The 20158-nt window shown below is 35.2% G+C and overlaps 2 protein-coding genes across 2 annotated transcripts in view; both read left to right on the top strand.

Annotated features, from left to right (window-relative positions):
- Positions 1-3489, top strand: part of PAXBP1 (PAX3 and PAX7 binding protein 1) — a 39103-nt gene extending 35614 nt beyond the window's left edge. The window contains exons 17-18 of the mRNA XM_044670208.1: positions 543-697; positions 1832-3489. Coding sequence (XP_044526143.1) covers positions 543-697; positions 1832-1949 — 273 coding nt within the window. The 3' untranslated portion in view covers positions 1950-3489. The remainder of the gene's footprint in view (positions 1-542; positions 698-1831) is intronic.
- Positions 3490-13427: 9938 nt separating this feature from the next.
- SYNJ1 (synaptojanin 1) overlaps positions 13428-20158 on the top strand; it is a 141535-nt gene continuing 134804 nt past the window's right edge. Inside the window, exon 1 of the mRNA XM_044670207.1 lies at positions 13428-13687. Coding sequence (XP_044526142.1) covers positions 13564-13687 — 124 coding nt within the window. The 5' untranslated portion in view covers positions 13428-13563. The remainder of the gene's footprint in view (positions 13688-20158) is intronic.

Here is a 20158-nt window from a genome sequence, read left to right as displayed (position 1 = left end):
GTAGAGGACACAAAAACTAGGATTGGAAATTAACTTACCTAAACAACTAATTCTAATCCTCCTATAGCATCTACCACCTGTGCTCCACATTTCTAAATACATTTTTTTGTGTTAATTCTCCAGTTGATATTGAACATTGCATCAGCACAGCTTTGTCCTTATGTTATTGGTATTTTCTTTCTGGGTCAATTTCATCACTTCTGATTATTTTTAAGAACTATTATGGTCTTTTTTATAGAATTCTAATCAGCTTGTTATTTTTCTAGTTTACAAAATGTGTTTATTAAAAATGTACCATAACTGCACCTACATTAAAAAGTGCATTGTTGACTTGGCTGAGGTTTGGATACTTAACACATTTGAATTCCAAACAAGAGTATACTTCTAATTTAATTTCACTGTGTGACTTTGAATAAATTAATCTTTTTTTAAGTTGTTTTTCAATATATGCAACTTTATCTAGAACTAAATACTATATAACAGGATTTTTTAGTTGGATAATTATCACCTCTCCCTGCTCACCACTTTTTTCTGTCCCCCAGGTAATCAACTGTTTCCCCAAACAATGGTTCATAAATTTGAAAGGAGAAAGGACTATATGCCAACTAGAAAACTTTTGTAGATACCTTGTTCACCTGGCAGATACCATTTATAGAAATAGCATTGGCTGCTCTGATGTAGAAAAAAGAAATGCCAGGTAATTATTTATATAATCAACTTAAGGAAGTTGTAAAGTAGAAATCTTTGAATCAAATAGTGTTTAATTAGATATTTTAAAGTTGGAAAGATGATGCCCACTTTTTGGTTTGGAATTATTGCACATGTGTACGTACGTACATACATACATGTACACACACACACACACATACACACACACACACTCCATGTCCTCGGTTATGATCATGGGCAAGAAAATCTGTCAGGGAATGTCCACACTGGGAGTTGCCAGCATTAGTGAAATCGTAGATTTGGATCTCTTGTCCTTCTGCATGTGTGTGGATATAAAATTTGGTTTGATTCTACTACTAAGCAGTTTGTAATTCTAATTATAAATACATGTTGCATAACTTATGCATAAATGCATATGTACATCAGTGTTTGTTGGCAAATAATGAAAGTATGTGTTTTAAAATTATGTCCATTTTATCTGTTTTTAAGATACAATTTAAGAAGGATGAGGCAAAGCATTTAAGTTAGATTTGGTGTCAAGGAAGAAGTGGTGGGAAGAAAAAGCTCACATACTCAAAAGTCACTAGGGGAGGTGAAGAGAGATCTGTAGGATCTTTTCTGGGCAGCTTGTCTGATTGGTGAGGTGCTGTTTCTTGTCCCAAATTTGATTAGGCCTAGTACTTAATAAAAGATAATATTTATAAAATGCTTGCTATTTGAAGACAAATCATATTGGCAGGTGTAAATTGGGTTGAATTTCACCAAAAATACTTAAGGTAATTGTGAACTCTTCTAGAATAAATGCATCTAGTTTTTATTTTTCACTTATTTTTATTTACCCAAATCAACAGAGACTTACCAGTTTATTTGGTAATTATCCCATGTTTGCAAGGAAAATAATCCTGTCTCAATATGGATTTCTAAACTGAAAAAAAAATGGTACTGATTATAGTAATGCAGTCAAGTTTTATACAGTTTTCATTTGATGAAAAGTACAGACTGACCAATTCATATAGAATGTTTTAATCCTTTTCCCTTTCTTATATAACTTATTAGATGAATTTTTAAATTGATCTTGTAATCAAAATGTTTATCAACAAGTTTACTTCTAAAAATTAATCAAATAGTGCTTTGTTACTTAAACTGTTTTTCTTTTTTTTAGGGAAAACATAAAACAGATAGTAAAGCTTCTTGCAAGTGTTCGAGCTCTGGATCATGCTATGACCGTTGCAAATGACCACAATATGAAAGAATTAAAGTCTTTAATTGAAGGAAAATAGAACTTTCATACTGAAAACCTAATATGAGCTTTAAAAATCCATTCCTGATGTATAATTTTTGTATATATGTAAAGTTTCTTAAACTGTAAAGTATTGATTCTTGTTTTAATAGAGCATTATTATATATAGTACTGCAACTTTAAACACAGGATGAGGAGCCCAGAATGATTATATCCAGGAATGCAAAAGTGTTTTCCTTATTGCCTATCATACCTCGCTTACAAAAAACATTTTGTAACCACATACATATTAGCCATCTATTCAGTTCATTGTCCTATGGTAAACTGGTGTGTATGTGTGTGTCTGTGTATGTCTGTGTGTGTGCGTGTCTGCGTGCGCATGTGTGGTATAAAATGTGTAATTATGCATCTGTTTATACCACCTTAGAGTTACTTTCACACTGGAAATTTTTTGTTTTTATTTTAAGTAAGCCTTTTGATAGCAGAGAATTCTTCAGTAGAAATTGTCTTAGGAAATTACTGCATTATTGCAACAAAGGGCTTTGCATAAGTCACATAATTAAATGTGAAATCATCCTTCAGTAAGAAACAGGTGGCACAATGACAACATTCCTTTGAAACTGAAATGGTTTAACTGTGGAACTTGTCATTGAGTTAATATGAAACTTCCCCCCTAAAGTAGCTTTGTAGTGAAATGTGGGTTTAAAGGGAACACTAATAAATGTCATAGAATAGTTCACTTTTGGAATATGTAAATTGAACTTTTTAAAAAGCCCATTATTTTAAACTGTACAATCTGACTGCCTCATTCACAGTTCCATTATCTGACCAGTTGAAATATATATAAATATATATATTTAAATATCAGCAGTTTATTATTCAAATGAAAATCCCACATATGTGAGAAATATATGCAATAAATACAGAATACACGTTCCTGGTAAGTGGGTATATAAAATTTATAGAAAAGTACCCCACTAAGGCAATTTAATATCCCCTGGTTTTCTTTAATATTTATACCACGTTGTAAATATTCAGAAAATTTGTTTCAAAGTTTACACTTACTCTGATTTTCAAGAAAAAACATTTTTTAAAAATTAAGGAACATTAGTTTATATAATCATACATAAAATTAATCGTTAGCCAAATAATTTTTAAATTTCTCTTTTACTGTATGTTGCTGATGGCTACTTTGGTTAGAATTTATGACACTCATTTGGTAAGACTATAATATTTCCATTTGAAACACTGGACAAAGGACAGTATCAGAGAGTGTAGTGCTGTGCACTTGCTCAATGAATTCTAACATGAACTTTTGAAAGCTTTTGTAGGAAACATGCCTATCTCTCCATACACAATTTAATGGGGATTTTTATACCTCTTTATTGACCTACAAACATAAGAATCAAAGCACTTCTTTACAGTTTGTGTAGTGTAAATGGGTATGTTAACATGTATAGTATGGATGACATGCACACCAATTGGAACCTAAACAGAATGTTTTTATGATCCCGATGGATTCCCATTTCCCAATATCTGCTTTTAAGAATCCTTTCAATAAATTGTCATTGAGACTTTTAGTTTTGTGCAATTCATCCAGTTATTTTGGCGTTAGGAGTGGGGGAAAAAACAAGCTCCATCATAACATTATTTTAGCAGTATGAAGTAATTTTGCCTTTCCCCTTATTCAAGAGGGTTTCATTAATAACACAAAGACTTCATTTTAAGATGAGACCCACTACCCATGCTAAAAGTATCTAAGTAACAGCAGTATAGCAAAGTTATAGTATTGTATTCTCTAAAATGTTCACATCTTTTATCACATTTTCCTTGCAACAGCCTTCTGACTGATTCCCATTTTAAAAACAGGAACTTCAAGGGTAAGTAATTTAATTAGTGTGAATTCTTCCTCCACCAACACAGATCATCACTTTTCTGTTACTTGATAGATGATCTTTGTGCTTTGAAAAATTCATCTCCCTGTACCCAGATTGGTTTTTATAAGGAATCATTTTGAACCAAGATAGGCTTGGTCCTTAGACAACAGTTCATCCCTAGGCTTGTATTGAAAACCTTTTTAGTTTGATGAGTACTTGCCAGATAGCCCCCACACCATCTTGAGTCATGACTTTATTGGGAAGCTTTTAGTAAGATATGCCCACTGAATGTTTTAGTAATGCAATACAACTGGCACATAGTAGGCAATTAATAAATTGATTGACTGATTTAACCAAGTTCTCCATTCCTAGTTCTTAGGCCCTTTCCAAAAGACCCTTAAGCTCTAGTTTTCATTTTACAAATTTTATAAATTTGAGCAAAATTATTTGTTATGAAATCCTTTCATTAACTGAAATATAATTGAGTCTCAGAAGTGAGGGTGTTAATTTTGAAATTACCCAGAAAGCAAAGATTGTTTTGGATAATAATAGAATCAAAGATTTTAAGTTGCAATATACCTTAATGGTCATCAAGGCTAACTTCCTCATCTTACAGAGGAAAAACAGGTCCTAGAAAAGTTAAGTGACTTGCCCGTGATCACAAAACTAGTATTCATTCTTAAGGCAGGATACAAATGCAAGTCTTTTGGACTTAAGTCCAGCACTCACTCCACTTCATGCTGCATTTTTAAAAATCCTTATCTTAGAATTGATACTGGGTTTTGGTTCCAAGGTAGAAGAGTGTTAAGGACTAGGCAGTTTGGAGTTAAGTGACTTGCCCAGGGTCACACTGCTAGGAATTATCTTGACTTCAGATTTGAACTCAGGACTTCCTAGCTCCCTCCAAGCTTGGATCTTTATCCATTGAGCCACCTAGCTGCCACACCATGCTACATTTAGTACATGTTAACTTTGTGGAATACCACATAGGATAAATAAGTTTATCACTAAGAAAAGAGGATGTTATGCCATCTTTTAAAACAAACTATCACTATTAAAAAGTATTCATGGTACCTAGGACTAAATGTTACTTAATTCAAATCTAGCATTGTACTTTAAAAACAGTACTTTCAAATGTTCTGAATCACAGATACATTAAAGTGCCAGACTTTTAAGGGTAATTTTACATCTTTGGGTTCTTCAGAGGTATTGCCACATTTGATAAGAAATATATGTGCATCATATGAGCTTTAAAAATGATCTTTACCATCATTCATATTTACTAAAAAATTTAAAATCAGTTTTAGAAGCATTGTGAATCTTTTCTCCTTGTTGATACCATCACCAAGGATACCAGGAACCAAGTTTTCCTGTCACGCTAAAGATAATCGGACCACATTACACAATTTGATACTGTGTAGATAGCTAGAATCTCCATGGGTCCCATGAGTTGGTGGTATAGCATTCCTGAATCTTAGAATCCTTTCATGTTAACTCACTTTATAGGATGTTTTCCCTCACCAAAATTAAATAAAAGGTCCAGTGCTACAGAATTCCCAATTGCAAGCTTGCCTGGATTCTTGTGGTGCTTTACAATTATTAAAGTACTTAAAGATTTATTAATTGTTCATGCAAGGCAGTGGTGGTTAGGAAGTGTCTGAGGTCAGATATAAATCCAGGACCTCCCATCTCTTGGCTTGGCTTCCAATCCACTGAACCACCTAGTTGCACCCCCATCACCTTTTAAGTCTTAAAGAATTGCTTAGGGAGCACATTGAGAATTACAGTTATTTGCCCAGGGTCACAGACATTATGTATCAGAGGTGGGACCTGAAGTCAGATCCTGGCTTTAAGGCTTAAACAAAAAAAACTATATAATAGGAGGTCATAATTTTATATGTCCTTTTTAAAAGTTATTTGTACTTTGAACTGCTCGTGTTTGTTATTAATAAAGGAAAAAGTTTTTTAAAGAAAAAATCTTTTCTATACTTTCAAAGCTCTATCTGATGCCACTGCTATGGGGAAACTTCCCCAAGGCCTCTGGTCATAGTTGGCACCTTCCCTCAGGTTTCTCAAAGCTCTTTGTCTACTCCTCTCTATGCACACAATGAAAAATACTGGCATTTATGAATGTTTTCATTGTTCATAAAGCCTTTGACTTTCATGAAAGCTCTCTTCTGATGTTCAGTCATTTTTTGAAAATCACTGTTCTCAAGATCCTGCATTCTTAAAGGCCTATGCTAGCAGATCACAAACTCTGGGAAGTTTTATGGTATAGATAGACTTTGTGTCTGGAGGGTAATCAGCATAATTGAGGAAAAATTCATCCAGGCTGCCAGGTGATGAAATTTTTGTTACACTAACTAAAGACCATCTGTGAAATCCTAGAGGTGATCTAGTCCTGGAAAGTTGGCAAAATATTTGCACCATTATCTTATTTGATCTTTATAACAAACATAATAAAACCAATAATACTTGTTGAATTGAGCATTGTGAGATTTTACAAATGTTATTTATCTATTTTCTGATGAGTTAGGGGACAGCAAAATTAAGTGACTTGCCCACCATGATCAGCAGTTAATAGGTGTGGTAGGTGGGATTAGAACCCAGGAACTATTTTTTTTTTTTAATTCTGAACTTTAATGCCAAAAATGAGCCTTTCCATTACAAATAATAAAACAGATTCCCTTTAAAACTGCAAATCCCCATACCACTTGCTTTTAAAAAAGAATATATAATAAATTCCACACAGTACTTTCATAACTGGCATTGCTTATCTGTGCTTCCATCTCAACTGTGCATTTTTAAAAATGTCTCAAAAGCCTTTTTTTGGCATCAAAATAACTTCACTGGCCCTTTTTTACCCCTTTACTAACCCTATCCTTCCCTGTTAACCTGGAGAAAGAAGCGGGGGTGGGGGGCGGAATTAAAGCAAGTAATCAAGTGAACATCCACAGGGGCCAAAAATGTCTTTTTATGTCATTATGTCTATTGCTTCTCTGTCAGGTGGTGAGTAATACGCTCCATCATAGGTCATCTGGAGACATAGCTGGTTACTGCATTGATAGAATTCTTAAGTTTTTCCATTTTTCTTAACTGATTTCCTTGTCTAAAAATTGTTCTGGTTCTGTTTACTTCACATTACTTAGAATTCTCTGGAATTGTCTCTTGCTGTTTGTTGTGGCACAATAATACTCTTACGTTGATGCTAGAATTTGTTTTTATTTTCCCATTGTAATAACAATTTTCAATATACTTTTCCTAAAATTATAAGACCCAAATTATCTCCCTCCCAGAGATGATAAGCAGTTTGATCTGGGATATATATGTATGATCATGTAAAACATTTCCATATTTTGGTCATGAGAGAATACTCATATAAATCCAAAATAAAAACAAACTAAAGTGAAAAATAGTATGCTTTGATCTACATTGTGACTCCCAACAGTCTTAAGAGGCAAACTTAAGATAATCCCTTGGATTCTACTTCTCTGCTCCTCCCCTTCATTATCACGACGTTCATTTTGCTTGTAGCTTTTCTCTCCTGCAAATTCTCCTAATGTCCCCTCTCCTTTTATTCTCTCCCTCCCCCTCCCCATTGAATTTGATGTATTTAGGCACTAAACTAGTGTATTCAAATGTTCTTTTGTTCATATAGAATAAGGTTCATGATACCCACTTTCTACACCCCTTCCTTCCTGTTTGTAAACATAACTCCTTGCAAAATTTAAATGCTATTATTACTCCACTCTTCTCATATATCCCAGTTATGAGAAATAGTATTTAACTCCCTCAATACCATCTGAAGAGAATAAGTTTCAGAAGGGGCACTTGTTTTCTTCCTTTTTTAGAATTGGAGTACTATACCATTCAGTTTCTCTTCAGTTCAAATATATTTACCTTTCTAGGCCTCTCCATCTTGGATTTATATTTCAGATTGTATTCAGCTCTGATCTCTTGTCAGAAGTGCTTGAAAGTTCTCTACTTCAAATTAAAACTCCTTTTCTTCCCACCAACCTGTCCCATGCCCTGCCTTCCAGAGAATCAAACTCAACCTTGTGGGATAAGTTACTTTTAGTTATGAGGTTATATCTTTTGCTTTTTGGAATATATTATTCCGTTACCAAGCTGACAGACCTCGTGTGGTCTTGTCTGTAGTCCTTGTAATACATGGATTATATTCTACATCCTTGAAGTATTTTTTTCTTTAAACTTGAGAGCTCTACTTTTTTTTCTATGACATCCAGGAGGTGATAACTTGATTCTTATTTTTTTAAAAATATTTTTCCATGGTTACATGATTCATTTTTTGTGTCTCCCCTCTTTGATCCCTCCTCCCAGAGCTGACAAGCAATTATACTGGGTTATACACGTGTTATCACTTGATACCCATTTCCATATTATTCATTTTTGTAATAGAGTAATCTTTCGAAACCAAAACCCCAAATCATATATCCATATACACAAGTGATATGTTTTTCTTCTGTGTTTCTACTCCCACAGTTCTTTCTCAATGTGGATAGCATTCTTTCTCATAAGTCCCTCGGGGATGTCTTGGATCATTGCATTGCTATTAATAGCAAAGTCAATTACATTTGATCACTTCACAATGTTTCAGTTTCTGTGTACAATTCTGGATCTATTCTGAAATCATCCTCATAATTTCTTGTAGCACAGAAGCTTTTGATTATAGTCATAAACCACAGCATTTTCAGCCATTCCCCAGTTGTTGGACATTCCCTGAATTTCCAATTCTTTGCTACCACAAAAAGAGCTGCTATAAATATTTCTGTAGAAATTTGTCCTTTATCTTTTTGGGGAGGATCTCTTGGAATACAGACTTAGTAGAGGTATTGCTACATCAAATGGTATGCACAATTTTAAAGCCTTTTGGGTATAGTTCCAGATTGCTCTCTCCAGAATGATTGGATCAATTCACAACTCCACCAATAGACTTGATCACTGGAGGCAGCTGATGACAATGGATTGAGCACGACCTGGAGTCAGGACTGAGGTCAGATATGGTCTCGGATATTTACTGGCCCTGTGACTCTAGTCACTTAATTCTGGTGCCTCAGTTTTCTCAACTGTAAAAAGATGGAAATAATAATGCCTACCTTGGAAGGCTATTGTGAGGATCAAATGAGATAAGTGTAAAAAAAGTGCTTAGTACAGTGGCACATGGTAAACTCTATGTAAATACTTATTCTCTACCCTTAATTTATTTGATCTGGCATGAATGTCAGAGTTTCTTTGGAGTTGGTATGTAGGAGCTGAGCAGTTTGCCTCTTGTTTCATTCTAATTTTCTTTTCCCAAGTTTTTTATTTTGAACTCTTCCAGGAATTCTTTTTGGGCCTGAGACAAATTCACATTTTGGCTTTGATTGTAGGAGTTTTGAATTTGTTACCTTCTTCTGAGCTTGTGTTTTGACCTTTCTTGTTACCATATTAAATTTATATAGTCAGGTTTGTTTTTGTTGTTGTTTGCTTATTTTTCTAGACTATTTCTTTGCTTTGTACTTTATGTTAAAATTGGGTTCCACTACCAGATTGGAGGGGGCATGTTCCCACACATCAAGGATTTTTTTTGTGTGTGCAGGTTTTCCCAGAGCTAGTTCTGAGGGTCTAAACGTTCAGTTCTTCCAAGGTGGTGTACCCTAAGGACATGTATTTACTAACTACTCTTCTGACCTGTGTTCTGGTCTGTGAGTGACCACAAGCACTCTTCTCTGTCCTGGATCTGTGACCAGAGTCCCAGCTCTCTTGTAGCCACAAGCTCTGAGGACTTGGGACTGAGATCTAGATCCAAGTATTGGCAATAAAAGAGTCCTCTACCCAGTGCCAGAAAATGGACCCCTGTAATTTTCTGACAAATTATCTTGACTCTTTTAACCATCTGAGAACTCTAGAAGCTGCTGCTTCAGATTTAATTGTCCCCTAGGGCCTTGCTGTTGGCTTGGGCCAGGACTTGGTCTTAATGCTGGCTTCTCAAGGTGTAGCCTGGTGCTGTCTTGCCAGGGCATTCTTGCTCTGACCTGAGTTCCTTTCTTACTCTGATGTGACAGATCCTTTCTGCCAACTTTTTTTTTTTTTTTTTTTTTTTTTTTTACATTTTTAAACCCTTAACTTCTGTGTATTGACTCCTTAACTTCTGTGTATTGACTCCTAGGTGGAAGAGTGGTAAGGGTGGGCAATGGGGGTCAAGTGACTTGCCCAGGGTCACACAGCTGGGAAGTGTCTGAGGCCGGATTTGAACCTAGGACCTCCCGTCTCTAGGCCTGACTCTCAATCCATTGAGCTACCCAGCTGCCCCCTTCTGCCAACTTTTTAAGTATTCTTAGGCATACAAAATTTTCACTATATCCTTTTGTGTATTTTGCTGCTCCAGAATTCATTTTTTGAATTTATTTAAATTCATTGACTTTAAAGTTGTTTTGAGGGGAATTTGAGAGTTTAGGTGATTTCCTGCCATTTCCCTCACCATCTTAGCTCTGCCCCCAAATTATTGTGTTAATTGAGAGTAGCCAAGTCTTTCATAATTAATCATCCTTATAATACTGCTGTTACTGTGTGTGTACTCTGTTTCTGTTCACCTCACTTTGTATCAATTCATCTAAGTCTAGGAATTTATATTAAAATTTCTTCCTATAACAGCATTATACAAGTATCATTTTGCTCTGTATTCTGGACCACATAAAATAGTGAATAAATATTAGGGCCAAACCTGGGTTGGAAAAATATATTGATCATTTCAAAATTGGCTCCAGCCTTGACTCCAGACTTTTCCACCTTTGCCTTTTCCACAATCATCATTTGATTAAATACTCAGTCCAGCCATGCTCACTTCTAACCTAGCTGGGCTGCTGACTCTTGGCTCTCCAAACTTTACTCTTTGCTTCCTCTTGGACAATTTACACCTAATGGTAGAGATTATCTTTCTTTTTGCTTATATTGAATTTCTAGTATTTAGCATGATGCCTGGCTCATAATAAGCATTAAATCAGTGCTTTATAACTGTATTTCAACATAATTTGTTTTATAATCCTATGGATTTTTATATTTTATATTTTAATACATTCTCAGAAGAGGCCTATACACTTCACTAGACTGCCAAAAGGATACAAGACCCAAAACAGGTTAAGAACTCATCTTCTAAATCAGAAATTCTCAACCTTTTTGGTCTCATCTTCTTTACTCTTAAAAATTATTGAGGACACCAAAGATTATTTTTGTGGGTTATATCACATCAATATTTATCATAAATTGAAACTGATAATTATTTAAAATATTCATTTTAAGATACTGAAACTGCATCAATGTTTATTATAAATGGAAACTAACAATTTAAAATGTTCATTTTAAGTTACTGAAACTTAATATTAGCAGATCATTTTAAATGAAAAAGAGCCAAACTTCCCCCCAAAAAATTAAATTAGAAAGGTGACATTGTTTTATCTGGATTAATAGAAGGCAGCTGTATTCTCAGATGTTTCTGCATTCAATCTGTTACAACATGTTTTGGTTGAATAATGTCAAAATCTGGCCTCATCACCTAATTATGTAGGGTAAAAAGGAAGGAGTATGTCAATAGGCAAATATCTTCTTAATATTATGAAAACAGTATTGAACTTTGAGACCACTGAAAGGGTCTTGATGTCCCCCAGTGGGGCCAGGTCTCCAGGCCACACTTTTGAGAACTAATATAAATTGTAAAATTTTTTAAAGATGGTATGTTTGTCCCAAAGTAAGGAAAATTTTGAAGCGAATATCCATGTTTGGCTGCCAAGATTTTAAATAAATATACTGAATGATCCAAATTCAGTTAAATTTTAGTATTCTAATAAAAAAAAAAAACATTTCTTTCCACAGTAGGCTTAAAGTTCCATTTGCAGTTGACTCACTAGGGCAGCTAATTTCATCTCTTTCATCTAGGCCAATCGCTTAATTTTTATGCCAAAACTTCCGAGAAATCACCTTAACCCTACTTCCCCATAATCAGTTTTGTCAACAAGCATTTGTTATTACTGTGTATTACTGTGACCCAGGTACTGTGTCAAGCACTGGGAATATAAATACAAGCCAAAAAAAACCGCCAAACAGTATTTGCCCTTCAGGAGCTTACGTCCTAATTGGGGGAAGATAACACTAAAAAGAATGCTGGAAAAGGAATGGGGGTGAGGAGAGGATCTAAGAAAACGAGGCACAGGAAAAATTCGGAAGGAGCTTCCAATGTGCAACCAGAAGGGGAACGAAGACCACCGCTTTCAAAGAGTGGCTTTGGGGTATCGCAGACAAAATCGAAAGTCAGAAATTGGACAAGGTTCTTTTTTTCTTTTAAAATCATGTTGCCCTCAGGAGAGAGAACACTGCTTAAGATCTCCACACATGGGAGAGAACAGGACATTGCCTCCTAATTCCAACATCCTCAGTATTGGGAAAGAGCGCGGAGAAGGCTGGAGGTCTCCGGCTCTGCGATGTCACAGATTTGGGGAAACAGCAGAAGGAAAGCGAAATAGACGCCTCTCGGAGGCACCGGGTCCCCTCATTCCGCCTCTTCCCTAAGCTCCTCCCCATCTCTTATCCACCCCCGCGCGGGGTGGGCCCTTCCAGCTCTGTAGTCTGCGCAATGCGGAAGAGATGGCCTCTCCAGAGCGGAAGTGACGCTTCCGGCAGAGGCGGTGCCGGCGGCAGCTGCGGTAGCGCCAGAGCCAGGGACGCAGGCAGTCTAGGCGGCTGGGCTGCTGGGCTGCTGGGTTGTGGGGCTGCTGGAGCCGGCGGAAGAAGAGAAGGCGAGCCCACGGTGGGCGTGCTGGCTGGGGCGCAGGCTGAGTCTCAGGTCACCAGAGGAGAAGCCTTTCAGCTCCCAAGGCGGCTCAGTTAGAGGTAGAGGCCCGTGTGGGGCGGCGGCTTCTCTCAGCGGGAGCGGGGAGGAAGGGAGCCGGCTGTGAGCGACCCCGAGGAGGTCGTGACAGACGCTGTCATGGGTGGCCGGGCAGCAGTCGAGCGCGCCGCTGCCGAGTCCTCTTCTCTCGCTCACAATGGAGGGGATTCGCTTGCTCCTCGGGGAGCTAGCGTTCCCGAGTGACAGCCCCGGCGAAGATGGGGGTGGTGTTGGACGGCGCGACAGCTTTTTCCCCGTGTTTTACCCGATTTGTGCGTGTATGTGAATGGGGGGCTGGGGGCTCCCCGAGCAGTTCTCCCTTCGTCAGAACCTTGGAGCTGCTTTGCTTGGAATCTCGGGGTTCGAGGGTCTTTGAAAGGAAGCTGGTGACCTCTGCCCGCCTGCCTGTATTTCTTTTCCCTCCGGAGGTTTTGTAGGATAATCTTATTTGTTCCTCCCTACTCCCCGAATTGGCATTTTCCATATTAACCTTCCGCGTCAATTCCTTCCCTTCCTCTTCCTCCCTCTGGGGCCAATTGAAGTTTCCTTTACGTACAGTCTCTCTGTCTGTCTATTTCTGTCCTTCTCCCCTCCCCAATTCATTCCTAAATAAATGAACTCTTGTTAATTTTCCTGTTCTGCAAGCATCTCTAAATATCTGTTTTTTCACGGTAACCGAGAGTTCCCCCCCTCCCTTTTTTTTTTTTTTTTTGGTAATGGTTTATTTTTTCATTTCAGTATCTCTTACCTATCTCTTTCCTTTTCCCTTCTCCATCATCAGACAGACAGACAGACCCACGCAAAATCTGGCAGGAATTTCTTGGTGCTTTGCGGTCAGTACTGCAGAGGGAAACATTTGCTGCTTTTGACTTTTCCAGGGCTACCTCGAAGAGAGAATGGCGTTCAGCAAAGGATTTCGAATCTTTCAGAAACTGGATCCTGCACCATTCAGTCTCATAGTGGAATCTAGAAATAAGGAAGAGTGTCTCCTGTTTGAGTCTGGTGCTGTAGCAGTGCTCAGTAAGTGTGTGTGTATGTATATATATAAACATATAAACATTATAACAACTAGGTTAATTGGAAAAATATAAATTCAAAATTTTGTATATTAACATTAAAAAATTGCATTCCACAAAGTAAGTTATTTTAATTTTTTCAGCCCCACCTTTTTAATGAATTTTGATTTTCTTTTATTCCATGCTGAAGTATTTTTTGAAGTTAGGCTTTTCTTGTACCCTCTAAGTAAAACTAATAATTCTTACCCTATGAAGTCCTCTTTTCTGTACAATGTGGAAAGTCAGTCACTCCACAAGCAGAATATCTTATTAGAATCTTTTCAAGTTGCAAAAACATTTCTGATATTTAATGAGTTATATGTGGTTGCTGATCTTTGTGCTTTTAAAATAGCTAATATAAACAGATTAATAGACTATTAGGTCAGTGCCAATTACTACAGTTATTGGGAAAAGGAGGAGAAAATTAAATGTTTAATTTAAATATTTATCAGCTAATCTAACTTTATAGTATGGCCAACAAATTTGGGATTTTGCCATCCAGTCAGGTCTTTAGAGGTTCCTTCTGATAACAGTTACTGCTTATTTAGTGAGATTTTTCTTTGAGTTAGTATAGCACTTTACCTATTATATTTAACTTTTTTAAAAAGCCATATTTAAATATTGGGAGTTTTCGGGTATTATTGAAACACTCAGCCAATTAATGGCATATCTTAAGAATTGTTTAGACTCACTCTATTGATGATATAAAGGATAGTTAATGGACTAACCTGATAGTATAACAAAGCTTTAATAGTATATACTGTTTGGATGGAGGAGCAGGAATACATTTGAAAAATAGATTTATTTTAATGTCCTGGAAAAAGATCTCCTCTTTTAAATTTTTAAGTGTTTAATAATAATCATTCATAATTAACATTTTCACTGGTATTCATTTATGCCAATTTTGAAGAAGTATTATTGAAAGCAGGGGAGGATAAAGTATTAAAAGCTCTAAATGGTTATTTTGCAAACATCGAAAATTATCCTTGCAAATGTTTTATTTATTTTCCAATTTAACAGGCATTTATTAAGTAGCTGCTGTGTACACTGGGCATTAAAAAAAAGAAATAGTATTTGCTTTGAAGGAGTTTATATTCCAAAAAAATAATGGCTTACATTCACATAGAACTGAATGTTTGCAATGCACTTTACATTTACATACATTATCTAACTTGATCCTCACCAATCTTATAAGGTTAGAACTCTTATTACCCACACTTTACAAATGAGGAAAATATCCTTCAGAGAGACTAAGTGATTTGTCACACAATTAGTACAAGTGTGAGGAAAGGCTAGAATGCATTTCTTCCTGACATTTGAGTCCCACACACTGTCTATTATAACGAATTATTAACCCTATCTTCTCCTCAGTTTCTTCATCTCTAAAATAAGGAGGTGCTGTACTAGGAAATCTCTAAGGTCCTACTATGACAGAATTCTGGGACTACCTATGGAGTCTTAGAATCATAATTCCATGATTAGAAGAGACCTTCATGTTCATCTAGTTTGACTTTTACCAAAAACATGTATTCCACTTACACTGTAACTAAAGAATGGTCTTGCAAATGTTTTAAATTATGACTTGACCTAGCATTCTTATCTGAATTCCAAATGTTCTTATAACTTAAAGCTAAATTTTGTCACAAAGAATCAATGTTACTGTTTTCAGCCATTGCGGAATCAGATTAGGAGTTGCCATTCTTTGAATCCCCAGTGCTTAGCACAGTGTCTCACACATAATATGGGCTTAATAAATGTTTCTTATCTCAGAGAGGTTCAGTGACTTTACCCCAAGGTCCCACAGGTAGTAAGTAGCAGAGTTGGTGCTTTGAACCCAGATCCTCTGACCACAAATCGAGCAGTCTTTACACTATGCTTCTTTTTCTTTTATCATATTATGTGAAATTGATATTTTTAAATCAAGTGTAAGACTTCATATTTATCCCTATTAAATTTCATGTTAAACTTAACTCTGGTATTATAAGGGTTGCTTCTTTTTTATTTCAACTCTAGTATCTAGTATATTAACTATCTAGCCTTTAGAGTTTTGTAATTCGCAGATTTGATAAACATATCATGTCTTCATTCTACTCTTATGTAAGCAGTACAACTGTGGATGGAAATTATCCATTCAACAAATAGAAAGAATTATAGGTGATTAAATGTATTTTATCCTTCTTATCCATCTTTAAGAATAATAAGATACTAAGTGCCATATGCCAGTGAAGAAGATAACTGTTACTGTTGGAAGGAACTTTAGCACAACCTGCTCTTTTTGAAAATAAAGCATAGGAAACACTAGAAATTTTATTAGTTTCTCCTTCCTGTTAGAAATTATGCTGGAACTTTTTTTAATTTTGAGAATTCATGTTAGAATTTTCACCCCAGGACACCTAGAAATAATTATAATTTCAAATATATATGGTAGTTGTATGTGAAACTATATGAATATGTAAAGCAATTCCCTTATCAGTGCGCTAAGGGGAAAAAATCACTTGAAAAAGAGACTTGCTTCTTTGAAAATTTTTCAATATTTGAATTTAATATTGTAGAAACAATTGGACTAGTTATTGGTCTTGTTCATTTCCTTTTATATTTAAATCATTTGTACTTTTTCAAGAAAAAATAATTCTCTTCTTTCTAAAAAGATTAAAACTATCTTTAAAAAGCAGCTCATTGATTCTGTTACTACAGATAATTTTCATTAAAAATTTCCTTAAAGTTTTATTTAGCATTTAGTTTCAGGTTGAATACCAGTTAAATACCAAAGTGTTTATCATGATTAAATTTACTTCTCAATAAATAAATTATAATGTTTGAAGATGATGCTGGATTCTTAAAGGCCATGTTCTGGAAAGTTTCAAATATAGACTTGAATAATATATCTGAAAGTAGAGGTCCAAGTTTGAAAGCCTCATTATCAAGTGGCCTCTGTGAACTGAATTTTTGAGTATTTCTTGAAGACCATCTACTAAATCATACAGTGCTTATTCTAACAATTAGTTGAGGGAATAACTACATTCATAAAATCAGACATCACTAAAGTATATTTTGAATGTTTTTCTCTTCCTTATCATTAATTGCAATTATTTTTTATTACTTTCTGAGTGCAAAGTAGAATAATAATCCTTGTAGTTTTCTTGCCATAAGTCTATTTCTTTACCTTCAGTTCAGACTGCATACTAATTTGTTACAAGAATCTTCCTAAAATATCCATTCTCTGCTCTAAAACTTTAGTGGTTCCCTGTTGGCCACAGAATAAAAAAATTCCTCTACTTGGAACAAAAGTTTTTGGCAATCTGCATATGCTTAGGTCAGCAAGCATTTAACAACACCTACTATGTGCCAGGCACTGTGCTGAGCTTTGGGGATATTCAGGTAAGCAAAAACACTCACAAGTAGTTCATGGTCCAGTGGAGAAAACAACATGCAAACAACTCTAAAGAAACAAGATAATCAGGTAGATACAGTCTAAGAGGAGAGACATTAGCATTAAAGGGGATCAAGAAAGGGTCCTTGCAGAAGGTGGGATTTGAACTAAGACTTCAAGGAAGCTAAAATGATAGGGATGAGAGAGTATTCCAAGCATGGGAGATAGCCAATGAAAAATTCTTGGAATCTGGAGATGGAGTATCTTCTTTGAGGAACAGAAAAGTCTAGTGTCACTGGGTCATATGATGTATGGAGGGGAATAAAATATAAGAAAACTGGAAAGAAAGAAAGGATCCAGATTGTGAAGAGCTTTAAAAGCTAAAGAGAATTTTATATTTGGCCTTGGAGATAATAAATCCTAGAGTTTGTTGTATAGGAGGTGATATAGTCAGACTTGTACCTAAGCTTTGATATAGTCAGACTAAATCACTTTGGTAACTGAATGAAAGCTAAGTGGGATTGAGGATAGGAAAAAGTAGGGTGTCTAATCAGAAGACTTTTGCAATATTCCAGGTATGAAGTGATCAGAGGACCTCAAGTACAGTAGGGACTATGTCAAAGGAGTTTATTTGAAAGATACTGGGAAGTTAGAATATACTAGACCTGGCAACAGATTGGATAAAAGGAATGACAGTGAGGAATTGAATGACAAAACTGCTGAAATCTCCTCTCCCTAACAGACTATTCTAATCTTTGCTATTGTTAGCTTACCCATTCCCCAATATCTTCTTTCTTATTTTTCCAGGTCAAAGTCAAGTCTTATCACTTTCATGAAAAGTTTCCTAAATAAGTAGTCCTTATTGATCTTTGAATTTTTATAGCATGTCTAATTTTAAAGATGGCATACATGTAAACTTTAGCACAAAACCCAACCATTTTGAAGCAGCCTTCCCAATAAAAATTTTTTTAGGTCTTAAAATTTTTTAAAGATGATACTTGATTAGGTGGCTTTTATTAGTAGAAGTAGTTTTACAATGGTATCCATAGTAAGTTTGAGTTGTATCCTTAAACTGGTTTCTCCATGGTATGAAACAATTATTTTTTAAGGTTCAGGATGGGGAAAAAATGTTAATCAGTATGAGCACAAGGGCTGTTTCAAAAATAACTAGTATGCAAAGTTTATTTTTAAAATTACTTAAAATTTATATATTATCAATGTATTCTCCATGGGTTTTTTTCCCTCCTTGTTAACAGTTTCTCAATTATGAAATTGTTATGGGTCAGGTTTCTTTTGGAAATGAATCCACATTTAAAAAAATTAATTCACATTGATTTTCAACTTCTAAATAAAATAGATTTCAAAGACAAAGCCCATTTAACATATTTTCTGAAGTAATGATTTTGTATTTTAACTACCTTATTATAAAATTACTCTTCCTAACAAAAATAAAGGAAGAAAAAAAAACTAAAACCCAAGAAAAATATTAACCAATTACTTTCATCATCACTTCCTGATCTTTTTATCTTATAAAGTATCATTTATAACTGTTGTCAACTTCCTTTTTTTTTTTTTCACTTAAGAGTAAGATGTATTTGATTACCAGTAGAATTTTTGAGAGATATTTAAAGATTAGAGTATTTGGTTTAAGTTGAAATGTAATTATAGCCTTCAAGATAAACTTGTAGTTCTTAAAATGTTAGTTAAAATGAAGTTTTGATTCATAGGGAAGCTAAGAATTTAACATAGAATAGATGGGTGTCTTTTGGTACAAAACCATTTAGTTTTTTACCTGGACATCTATTTGAATGTTAGCACAAGCACCAAGCTTGCTACACTTTAGAGCAAGCTTCAATGGAATTATGTACAATACAATAGAATAGTTACAGTAGAATTCTGCTGAGTTCTGCTTTACTCCAGTCTTATAGTATGAAACTTTTATTCCTTGATCTCAATAAAAGGAGTAGATAAACACTTAAGTACTTTCTTGAAGTATGATCTTTGTTCTTAGTTAATAGGCTGTTTAATTAGCCACAACCTCAGAGACTTAGGGAACTATAACTCACAAGTAGATGGTAAAAAACATGAGTAATCTTTCATACTTTCTGGAAGTAATCTCAGTCTCAGGAAAAAAAGATAAAAAGATCAGTTATAAATACTGTGCACACATTCTGTTTCCATTTCTAATAGTGTGCTGCAAAATGATTTGAACTTTGTATTAGAACTTTTCCTCTCACATTCCTTCCATCTTCTTACATTCACAGATATGTGTCTCTTCCAGAAGAAACTACATTATGGAGCATACTTTTTCTTCTGTCCCCTGACATTATAGGACAGTTAAAAAAAAAAAAAAGTAGACATATTCTTTGTTCCTTGCTATCATTTCAGATTGTCTTTTTTTTTTTTTTTTTTTTGCCACTTTTAGCAACCTTTTCTTTGTGGTTTACTTCATCTGTCTAACTTGCCCTGCCCAGTACAGTGTGTGTGCTCACATGTATCTAGTCTTACCTTTGGTCTTACTACCCCATGAAACCATTGAGATTTGAAACTGTGGAATTCCTGTCAGATCATGACCACTTATTCCGCTTCTTCCTTAAACCTGGTTTCTGTCTTCATTCTGACCCTAAGGTATTCCATCCCTTCGTGGTCTTCCTTGGCCCATTTTACCCCTTCTCTGGCTTCCTTTTTTCTTCTTGAAATCTTGATTATATAATTAGCCATTTGGATTTTATACTCTTCTGTAGGACCTATTTTTCCTTTTGCTGCTTATACCTTGCTAAAGCCCAATTTCAGGCAGTATATATCTCCTGCTTTCTTTTTTCCTACCATGTGCTGCCTAATACTGCTGGAGGACATAAGATAACTATGTGATTAGTTCCTTTATAAAGTTATTTGCAGGTGGTCACATTACTACTAAGGATTAGAGGCAGGATTCAATTGTAAGTCTTTGTAACTCTAAGATTAGTACTAGTCACTACACCATTGTTGCCTCTGTGAAGTATTATATATATTACCTCATTTGTATATATATATATATATATATATATATATATATATATATATATA

The sequence above is a fragment of the Gracilinanus agilis genome, chromosome 3, assembly GCF_016433145.1.
Source record: "Gracilinanus agilis isolate LMUSP501 chromosome 3, AgileGrace, whole genome shotgun sequence".
In the NCBI taxonomy this organism is placed as follows: domain Eukaryota; kingdom Metazoa; phylum Chordata; class Mammalia; order Didelphimorphia; family Didelphidae; genus Gracilinanus; species Gracilinanus agilis.
This window is presented reverse-complemented; position numbering and strand designations above follow the sequence as displayed.